Below are 11,898 nucleotides of genomic sequence, written 5' to 3'. Positions count from 1 at the left end.
ACTCAAGTTTGATTTAGCCCAAACTAAACACATGTTGATCCGATTAAAGCTTTTGGACAGTATTTATTTTTTTTTAAACCTTGTCTTTCGACCTGGGTGTTATTATTTTGACCTTACTAGGAGGTCACTGACAATATTCTTGGCCTCTTTGCACTGACCTATTGTTGGATGGATTTGTTTCATCATAACAGCTGTGTGATCTATGATGTGGTGATCCAATCCATAAGGTTAGACAAACTCTTTATTTTGTATTCTTCCCAGAACACAACAATAGATTGGATTCCAACAGGAAGAGAATGAAAATCTGTTAAGACGAAACATAAATGCTTCAACCCAGGTTTGCTTTCAGGCTGTGATCACAGAGTTCCTCTGCCAGTGCTCTTGTGGTGTGCTTTGTTTGGTCGAGTGGAAATTACTGGAACATGCTTCACGGTGGAAAGAATCCTATAGAAAAAAAAAAACTGCCAACGTTTTGACAAAAAAATATGATCACATGTAGTCATCTCAAACAAAAGCTCTTTTACTGAATAAACTGATGAAGATAAAAAAACCATAAACATGCAGCTATACAAAATTCACTTTTGTAATGATTCCTACAACAATACAAGTCATAAATGATGAGCATAGTACTTTTTGTCTTAATTTTGAAGGCCTTGGCAAAAAAAAATGTTATGTCAGGATTGATTCTCGTCCAAGACGTATGAGGCCACTCCAAGAAACAAAGTGCCGGAATAGATTTCCACATTGCCACCCAGTATGTCAAAAGGGCTTGGATAAAAATACCAAAAGTGTGCCCGCGCATAATTAACACTTTGATAAGAAAGGTTACAATCCTCTTCTTGGATATCGCTCTCAGTATAATTCGGAAAAGAGTTTGATTAATCTCACTGAAACTGACAGATGCTTTATTTCTTTGGCTTAGAAAAAAAGAAAAAAAAAGTGGAAGCTTTGGCCATCTGGACAAACTTTTGAACCCCTTAGAGCGATTTCACGTTTTTTTTTTTTTTTTCTTTCTTCTTTGAGGAAAAATGAGTCGCTGGTCTTTATAGTTAATGCTCCCCCTTTAGAAAAGCTCTCAAAGGCATCTTCTTTTGTTGACATCATAAAGGAAAGCAAAGTATCTCCCAAAGAAAAAGTATGACACCGGGCTACTCATAAGAAATAATGCATCCATCTATAGTTCTTGAGTTCGAATGCAAAAGTGTCATTTAGACAAAAAATTAGAGACACATGCATCTACAAACAGGCTATGAGATCATGGCATCTTTGAAGGTTCTTTTATAATATGGTGGACGTGCCAACCAAGGCACCTCCAGTTATAGGAATAAATCAAATCAATGCAGTCAATTTTTTAGCACAGCATACGTTCTGAGTAAATCTAATCTTTTTGCATCATGACATTACGTTCAGAGCAGCAACGGTAGACCAAAAGGTTAGCCATCTTGAGGTCATAGCCTCATGGACTGTGGAACATTGGAGACAAAAAACAAGAATTTTACCTCATCATTAACACCTTTGGGATGCCCCTTAAGTGAGCCCTTTAACCTCCATCTGCTCCACGAAGATGGAGAGCAGAACAGTTTGTGTTAAAGTGTCATATTGATCATTAAGAACATATTTTGTACATGGAGACAGTTTTAGATTGAATTAGTTTCAGAAACCAGCGCGTGGAATCGGTAAAAGACACAATGCGTATATAGACCAAATTGAAATATGATGATAAAGGTTGGCAATAACATATGCTATCATAAATTGAGGCTCAAATGTGACATTTTGATTTCATTTTTCCCTCCCGACCGCTATATTGAGGATTTGGCCATGAAAGACACACTCCACTTTCTTGTCATTGTTAAGAACACATACTCATCTTTTCATTTGGCAGAAAACGTGTGTGTCAAAATAAAGGATGTGAAAGGATGTGAATGCTTTGAAAAGAGATAAAAGGTAAGCGTCATCATAATGATATGTTGAAATCTTCGCATTAGTTTATGTAAAGATACATTTTCTATTGGCTAGGAACCCATGTCATGTTTTTGTATCGCTTTGCCATTTTAATCTAATTTAAGGAACAGAGATGACAACTGTATTTTTTTTTTAAGTGGATGTCGGCTGGCAAAGCCGACATTCATTTAATGGAGCAAAATAGCCTGGCTGGAAGTCACAATATGTACTATGCCACCGTTCTAACCGAATATTCAAGCCACATACAAGGTCAGGTGCAAGATGAAAATCAAACATAGCAAAGAAAATGACTTTTTAGTCCACCCCGGAGACATTTCAGACGAACATCATACACAAAGCGTCGGAATATTCAAAAGGAAATGTGTTTTTCTCTCACCCTCGTGGTCCCTGTGGTTTTTTAGAAGCAGGCTCGGCTGCGAGCCACTGATAACACAATGCGGATATGACACTCCCTGGATGTGCCTCCTGCCCGCACTTAGATATAGATGAGAATATGCTCTTGGACTTGAACATAAATGGCGCCGTCTATCAAAGCTAACACACTGTTCTCGTACATGCCTCTGCAGATTTAAAATAGCTGGCATATTCAACCAACAGCTGCTTTTTTTTTTTCCTCAACAAATCATCCAAATTAAGGATGACACTGCAAGTGTGTCTTTTTTTGTTTTCACAATACATTTCACGCAGCTTTGATCAATCAAGCCCAAGATTTTTATTGATGTCAACTTAATGTGGCCGCTAAAAAGTTTCTTTCATATTCGGGCTTGTTCTACATTCAGTAACGACTACGCAGACGGTCATTAGAGCATGTTATTACGCAGAAACTACTTTGCTGCTTTGTGATAGGTCATGACAATGACTCATCAGCTTTCCAAGGCTCTGAACACTCAACATAAAGAAAAACTTACTTAACACACAAGTATTTAGTTCTATTCATATATTTTAAAAAGACAAAAATGCACTAACGAAACTGTAACATTATCTAATACTTGTAAATTATTTACGAAATTTCTAAATTTGCAAGAAGAGATTTATTTTTTTATTGCATTTTAGCTTTAATGCAAATAGGTTGGTTGCAACCACCAAGAAAAAGAAATCAGCACATTTCTTTAAAATTACAATGATTCTCAGTGTGCCAATCTCAAACTCCCCATTGTCATGTTTCCTGATCGAAGTTCTTAATTGCAGTTCCTATTATTCCACAGGCCTAGAGCGCCCTCATGTAGTTTATTGTAGAAATAACATAAATGATATAATAATGTGTTAATAATTTCACACATAAGTCGCTCCTGAGTATAAGTCAGACTCCTGGCCAAACTATGAACAAAACAGTGACTTATAGTCCGGAAAATACGGTAGATTGTATTTTATCATTTGGAAAATATCTACTGTATATATAAAACATGATCAAAACCTGACAAGAACAATTCATCACTTTAACTGCTTATCGCAAGTGCTTTTCTAAAACCCAAAACAAAATAAAAGAATGACCTACCACCAGGAACAGGTTACATCACATTGTGACACAAGAGTGAGCTAGCGCTTACACACAAATGACAGCCCGCATTTGGCAAGAGTGAGCCAGGAGGACGAGATTTATGGCCGTGCCAGCCCGAATGGAAACTTACCCTTGATTGACCACTTCCAATTGAAGGCTGACCCGCAGGTCAGTCGGAGAAGATTTCATCAGGTAGTGGAGGGGCTTTTGTCGTGTTTGAGTAGAAATCGGGTGCAGCCATCCATCTTGTAAATGATCCCGTTCTTATCAGTTCTCCGGGCAAAGGGTCGCATGTTTTAATAAAGGAAATCAATACGGTGGTTCGGTTACATGGAGCTCTCCATGAGATGCTTCAATACCTCTCAAGATTTACTGTATATGATCATTTGTGGAAGAAATCCTGAACAATTGGTTCCATGAAATGAAAAATTCCAAGAGAAAACAAGTTGCTAATTATTTTCCACCATGAGTAAGCCTACAAATCAATTTCTCAACACGTCCGTTGTAAAAGAAATTAATTTTTATGTTTGTTTTTGCAGTATTCTTCCTCAGGAAAAAAAAAAAAAAGGAGGGATTGCGATGGAGCGACAGCGCAATGAGTATCTAATTCATCACGCCGCTCACGACTAGCCTACAGGGCCACTTTAATTTATTTTCACTTCACCACTTTGAAAACTGTTGGCTCAGGCTATTGGAACATATTCATAAATCTTACGCGATAGGCTCATGGGTCTTCTGAGATAGACTCTTGAGAAAATGCAGAGAAGAGGCTGGTGAGAGAAAGCACGTGTCGAGGAAGACAAACTACTCTGCTTTTGTTGTGCTTCTAATTTATGACGGCCTTATTGACAGTGATTGGCTCGCTGTCGGATAATGGCTTTTTTTACCTTCCTCATGCCCCTTTGATTTTCTTCAATTACTTTTTCAACTCAGGACAGTACGAGGGACTAGTGGCTAGCACGTCTACTTCACAGTTGAGAGGAGCCGAGTTTGAATTTGGGCTTTTTTGTATGGAGGGAGCATATATATATATATATATATATATATATATATATATATATATATATATATATATATATTACAGTTGCATTGAAGATTTTCTGCATCGCTCAATTGTGACGAAATATTACCGTATTGCATTTCTATATGATGTTAAAAGGTAAATGAGATTTCTTTCTCGCCAACACAGCAAAACGTTTGTGTAAAATTAAAATCCTGAACACTTAACTACTTGCAAATTTCATCTGAGCTTCAATGGAATCATTTTACCTTTTAGATCTCTGGAGAAATTTAAATTCCACTCCAACTGATATTGAGAACACTTCTCAAGGGTCAATCTGAAGTCGGAAGAAACAAACAAAGCGCACATTAATGTGCCACACTAAATTACTATCGCAATCCCAGTTGAAGGGAAGCAATAGACATTTTGACACTAGTTGAACTTGAGATCAAGTGAAATATTTCAGCAGTTAAAATATTTTGAAAAATATTCCACCAAGGCTGGGCACCAGATTGTATTTACTGATTGAATTATTCCTAATTAAAATCTTGACAGAAATGTCTGAACCTTCAATTACAAACAATAAACCCTATTTACCATATTATGTATATTCCACGGTCTTCTGTTGTTTTGCCCACCTCGCATTTTTAATTGTAATAAAAAAAGCAGACAACTCAAAACTGAAGCGAGTAAATTCCTTTGCAAGTTGCCCGCTTTTGTAGTAAAACTAGTTTTGATTTGACATAACAGATGTGACAGCATTTTTTTTTTTTTGCCCCTATGATCATCAGGCCTGCCAGAATGCCTAAATTAGCAAATCAACTTCTTTATTAATTGTCATTTGTACATCACAGTTGGTTATTTGGCAAAAAAACATCTCAATGTGCAAAATGATTTGTCCACTGGAGAGCATCTAAAGTTGAGTTCCCCCAATAAATGTCCACAGTCAATATGAGTGTTTGATCTGCCAGCGTAATCGTGATACTTTGAGAGCGGACGTATCTTTTTAGAGGCGTAGCGGAAACGTCAAAGCTTGTCATCGGACAAGAGCCCCCCCCCCCCCCCCCCCCCATTTCTACGGAGTACTTGTAAAACGTGTGATTTCTGCAAGAACTTTGAAGAGTGAGTGTGTATGTTCGTGTGTGCTGACACGGATGTGCGCTCGAGCTGCTACAGCTGTTCAGGGACACGTGGTGGCAACAACGCCAAGGAACTTCTCAAACTGTGAACATGTTGGAGGCCATCAATATATTGTAACCAGTTCCTTTATTCACTTTTTTGGTTCTTTTATCACAAACAATTTATCTATTTTATATATATATATATATATATATATATATATATATATATATATATATATATATATATATATATATATATATATATATACATATATATATATATATATATATAATTTATATAAATTGTTTGTGATTAAAAAAAAGTGAAAAAGTGATTGACAAGTAAAACCAAATGAACTTAGTACAACAGTTCCTTTATTGCTTTTATTAATTTACATTATTTTTGTGATAAAATAGTTTAGTGAAGAAGTTACTACCAGAACTAGGGTTTTGCCATAAATACATTTTTACCTAATGGCTACTTTAGTCTCGCTGAAATTACATTATTTCTTTAAGTTATAACGACTTTTTCACATTTGTTCTCATAGTCCGCGAAACTTACTGTAATTTTAGGTCATTTGAACCTAAAAAGGACTAGCTTCAAACCCAGAACCTCATGGCTGGGAAGGCAGATATACCAAGCACTTGATACTGTGCTGCCAAAATGCATGTTAGTCACATTAAATAGAAACAAGAAATTATTACGAGCACTTGCTCCAGTAATTTCAGCAGTAATCACTCAATTTATGCCCTTTTCTGTTTATTAATTTGAAACTTCCTCCTCATGATATTGCTACCCCCCCCCAAACACACACACACACAATCCCAATTGTAATTTTGTTAAATTGCCCATCTATTTCTGGCTCATGCATAACACTGACATTATCTTTGTAATGCAGTCTGAACATGCCTTTTATGGCTCACTGTTGTTGTTCCTTTGGAGAAAAATGACAAAGACTTCTATTACCATCTGAGATGGTGCACGTAGGATAAAAGACGAGAGGCGGCCTCACTAATTCACATTTACTGCGTGCTTGTGTGGCTCGCATGTCGGCTGTGCGGACAGCTCATCAAGTACCACGGACAGCTCTGTCGTCCTCCAATCTCACAATTGCTTTAATAAGCAATCTGGGCTAACTATGTTGGAGTGTGCATGCTTGGTGTGTGTGGGGGAAAGAGCGTATTTTACTTTTTTAATTAATAAAATATATAATGTCATCTCCTAATATATGTATGTCCACTTTAAATGATTGTACTGAAAATGAAGGCTTGGAATATTTTCAAAACTGTCCGGTGCAATTCTTAGTCTCTCAGGTTAAGATCCGCGGGGTTGGACGTTCCTCGTTTGACAACACAAGCTGCTCGCTGAAAACATTTATGATAATCTTCAATAATCTACTCAGCATACCTAAATGCTGAAACTCTGAAAGTTTTTCAAAAGTGCTATTCTGAGCTCCGGTGCCGCTCAGAGAGAGTTTTACGGAATAGAAATGAAAAGTGGATAAATAGCAGCTTTGGCTGCACAGATGTGTGCAAAATGAGCCGACACAGCAAATCTTCCAATGATATGCCCCACCCCCCTCTGGTTTAAAGCTTCCGCAGGCAGACCAGAGTGCCTGCTCCCCAACCTAGAAAAATGCAAGAAGCAGTAATCCACATCCGAGGTCTTTGGGTGTGATAATGATAACCCCCAATCTTCATTATATGCTCCCCCCATCACCCTCTTCACCTTCCCATTCAAGTAAATGCACTTTATTGCGTCAGTGGATTAAGCAATGATTATTTAGCAAAATTGCGGGCCGCACAATGGTCAATTAATCTGTAATGAAACGCTGATTTATGAGGCGAAGCGTGGCATTGCAATAAGCAGGCGACCGCTTTGCAGTTACAAGCGCTTGACCCCCCCCCCCTCACATTTTCCCTCCCCCTCACCCCTATCTATCAACATTTGAAAATAGTCCACGCCACAAGGAGACAGAATGGAAAGGCTAAGTCACAATGGAGTTCATGGTCGTTGTCATCATTCACTGGATAGAATTAAGCCTTTATTGACTTCAATGCTATTTACAATGGGGCCTCTAAGGTCAATATTTTCCTCTTGCAAATAATAGAAAATAAAGCTGCACGGAACCCTTGCAATCACTTTTATATACAAATCCCATAAAAAACTTTGACATCATACTACACCCACATTTGATGGCATAGGCAAAAATGCTTTGCAATTCAGCACCGCCCTTCTATTTAGAACAATGGTTCTCAACCTTTTTTTGAGCCGAGGCACATATTAGTCACAAACTGACTTAGTGTGTTTGAGACACACACAAAAAAGATGCCTTGTTGGCAAAAGAATTGATAAGTGTTTTGGCATTATGTCGTGTAGCTTCTATTGGAAATATTATTGTAGGGTACACTGTGTCGACATTAAGTGAGGGTGATTCCAGGCAAAGTTTTTAGGGTTATACAAGAATATTCAGTTGTTATTTTTATTTTTACAATGCAATGACATTGAAGGTGATTTAGAGCGTGACAAATGTATAAGCCTTAGCGGCGGTCTGTGTCACGCTGCAGCAACAAGAACTGCAGAGAGATTTTTGTTGAAGGGGGCGTGAGGACAAGACATCACATTTCCAGTAACTGAGTCGATGCACAGTGATCGAGTGTAGTTGGGGAAGAGCGCGAGAGGTGAAGAAACAGGAGTGAGTGATGGAATGAACCAAAGGCCACGTGGAGGTGCGCGGCGGGAGCAAAAGTGAGCGTAATGAAGTCAGACAGAAGTGCAAAGAGGAGAGACAAAGTCGGCGAGCAGAAAAGAGTGGACAGCAGCTGAAGTGACGCAGGTTGACGTGAGGCTCGGAGTTCGTGAAGTATGGTCAGAAGAAGGAGAAGGGTAGGCACTCTGTGTTATTGTGCGGTGGGCCCCGCTGGCACCCGACTCTGCCAGCGAGCGGCGTTGATCCGTGAACTTGCCATCTGGATTGTCCCACAAATCACATTAAAGTTTCAAGTCCAGGAATACATCAAGCTAAATGAATATTGGATCTGGGGGCCACAGACAGGCCTGATGGAGAAAGAAAAAGGCCCGTGCAACTCGAGTCTTTTGTGGTCACACCATGAGTTATCCATCCACTTTGCTATTTCCAGAACCCGACCTTCCCCCTCACCCCACCCCATCGGGATGACGGGCAACGATCATTGTGCGGTTGAGGGAAGTGGCTTTTACTGTATAAAAAAACAAACTGGAGAAATTAGATTACAATCTGGTAAATCTTGCTCCTGTTTTGGCGATAATGTTTTTTGTCAATAGGGAATAATTAAAATAAAGTGCTGCTGTTATAAAACTTGTATTAAATATACTCGTAATGAAGGGGACATGTTATTGTTAACATTTTAAGGATAGGCTGCAGTTCACCGGCAACCCTAATGAACCCCGATAAATAAAAACACTTAGCCAAATACGCTGGCCCCCATTTAACTCACCGCTGACTGGTTATAGTTGGTATTTTAGTGTTCCGAGCAGGTTTCAGGAAATTAAATGTTCATCTCAGCATGCACAATATGCGGCGTATGCTTAATATTGTTGAATATGAACTTTGTAATTAACTTTTAGCCATCCCAGTTTTGCATTAACATTTTTTTTTGCGAGTGAAAATAAGTAGCTCTAATTGAAGTGTGCACACAACGGAGACACTGTTTGACAGTTTATCTGCAAATTATTCAAATGTATTAAAGCCTTTGCGCTCCCCATTCATTACATTGATTCATCATAAATTGATTACATTTTTCACCTTTCGGTGAAAATAATGCATAAGTGGAAAATTGAGGAGGGGGAAAAAAAAACATTCATCCGTGCGATGTTATGTTGTGATTCCTGCGTGCATATTTTCTGCTGAAGCGACATTTGTGCTCAAGTAAAACCGATTAAAAAAAAATATTGCTTTCCCAATGTTCCATACAAAAAGGGCAAGGAAAAAAAACTATTTAGTTTTTTTTCCAGTCCACTGGGTTGTAGAGCCGGGTATTTATTTTTCTGGCACTGGATTGAAGAAAAAGGCTTTACTGCCACACAGCCTTCATTTCTGTGAGATCTCCTGTGAGACATCAATTGGCCCAAAGTCCAGAAATGATACGTTGAGAGATGGTAAGATGGGTCAAAATGGACTTCTATTTCCATTTGTTCTCCTTTAGTTTATATACCAAACTAAAAAGACACTTATGGATCAACACCGTCACAATATGAACGGGACTCAAGTGCAGTCATAGTTTATTATAGTACTGTCGCATAGCAGTATGTCCATATATTCCATGAGGTAAAGATAATATTGCAATACAATTTTTTGAGAAGAAAATAACTGCAATAAATGACGATGAATATACAATTGAAATATAATCAGGATAATTTTCAATAATGACAAGACAGCCAGCGGTTTCCTACATCATCCGCAAGGGAGATCTTGTAGTTTATATGCACCTCATGTGCGCCAATGTCATGCACAGCGAGTCAATTTCTGCAATGTCAAGCACTGTGTATGCCTTGACCGCCCCTATTTTATAGGGAATGGAGACAGTGCAAATGGCCTCTTCCACTTATGTGTCATCTGGTTCCTATATTGATATGCAATGCACACAAAAGGTGACTCCTTTGTTGACTAATTTTGTGAAATACACAAACATTGCTTCCAATGGGTCAGGGGGCAACGATTATGTGGTAATTATCAAATAAAACGACAGTACACTCAACGGAAGGCATCAATCACAAGTGAAAGCTGTCATACTGAGAGTGAAGCCTGTACAAGAGTGACAGCTCATATTGAACATTGAGAACGTCTGAAGCACGTCCTTTAGACAAATAATTGAGTGCCCTGAAAGGACACTGCCATTTATTTCCCCACATGCAAAACATTGACAATCATCAAAATATTGTTAAATACTTATTTTTCCATTGCCATCTGAAATACTGAAAGCAAATTATAATGTAAAATAATCTCCCATACATCGACCTTTATTTTGGTCTTTTCCAGGTCTTCAGGTGATTTTCCCTGAGTACCTTCAGGAGAAGTTTGTCCAGTCAGCTCTGAGTTACATTATGTGTAACGGCGAAGGAGAGTACCTGTGCCGCAACAACCAGTGCATCTGCCAGTGTGGCGACGAGTATCCCCAGTGCAACTGTCCCATTACCGACATCCAGATCATGGAGAACACCATGCTGGGCATGGCTGAGTCGTGGGCATCCTCCTACAAAGAATTTGAAAACTCCGGTGAGTAGCCATAAGAAATTTTGTTTTTTAAGAGCTGAGTTTTGCAGTTTGCTAAACCGAGTTCATCATTTCAGTCATTAGCTACTTTCAGGGTCATGGACAATTAGGTAAGACATAAGGACCAAATCTCTCAAGTAAGATCAGAGATTGCTTATTGCAGCTAATGAAGAAAAATGAAGTTTACAAGGTTCTTCTGAATAACACGGCAGAATACTGTCAAATGTAAACTAGACATGACCCGCCTTGCTGACAGTTGTTTACTCAAGCATGCAAATAACCGTATGTAATGAAACACATGCTGCTTCACCAAGTCAAAACACGTTATCTGAGTACATCTGTTCTAGTAAATAACATTTTCACGCAAATGAGGCACTTCAGGAACAACTTATCCTCGTCGTGTTTTCGGTTTGATAAACCATCACTACATTTTGGTGTTTCTAGGAATTTCTATTAAGGAACTGATCTGTTCGTTTTCCTCGCATACATAACGTAGCAGCTGTCGACCCTGCAGGAGAAAGTGACATGTTATAGGTCTTTTTAAGGGCGTCGGATTCAGACGTTTCTTAATCGTGAGCCGACATTCCCGTTGAGGGTGGCGTGTGACATCAGTGAACACTGGGTGGAGGAGAAGGATTCTGGTGTCTCTGAAGCAAACGAGCAAAGCGGATCTGACAAGCCTCGGGAGGACGAGGCAAAACTCTGAGAAACGTCTCTGCCGAGGCTCAGACAAAGAAAAAAAGCTGTTCAACTCTGTTGAAGTACGGAAAGGAGTCGAGTGTGGAAGGTGTTGCCATATTATAAATCGAACTTTGGGTCCTTTCAGCTTGCTGGGTTATCGTAGTTAACTGAAGGTCGTGCCAAGCAGTGCCAGTGGTTGAAATCCCAGAAACAAAAAATAGTGATGTAATGTGTATGAAGCAATTTAATTTTGGAGCTTCTGAATGATGTAAAGGCTGACAAAGGCTGGAGTGAGAAGGAGTCCATGACAAAACTACTTTCAAATCTCCACTTTGACAAAACTAAGGGTCTAAGAATAAACTAATACATGCCTCTTTGTTTTCC

The 11,898-nt window shown here is 38.8% G+C and overlaps 1 protein-coding gene across 1 annotated transcript in view; it reads left to right on the top strand.

Annotated features, from left to right (window-relative positions):
- brinp1 (bone morphogenetic protein/retinoic acid inducible neural-specific 1) overlaps nt 1-11,898 on the top strand; it is a 62,717-nt gene that overhangs the window by 40,365 nt on the left and 10,454 nt on the right. The window contains exon 5 of the mRNA XM_085926973.1: nt 10,600-10,836. Within this exon, the coding sequence (XP_085783099.1) occupies nt 10,600-10,836 (237 nt within the window). The remainder of the gene's footprint in view (nt 1-10,599; nt 10,837-11,898) is intronic.

The sequence above is a fragment of the Syngnathus leptorhynchus genome, chromosome 12 (genome assembly GCF_054491065.1).
Source record: "Syngnathus leptorhynchus isolate UIUO chromosome 12, UIUO_Slep, whole genome shotgun sequence".
Classification (NCBI taxonomy): Eukaryota; Metazoa; Chordata; class Actinopteri; order Syngnathiformes; family Syngnathidae; genus Syngnathus; species Syngnathus leptorhynchus.
Note: the sequence above shows the minus strand (reverse complement) of the source record. Positions and strands in the feature narration are given on the sequence as shown.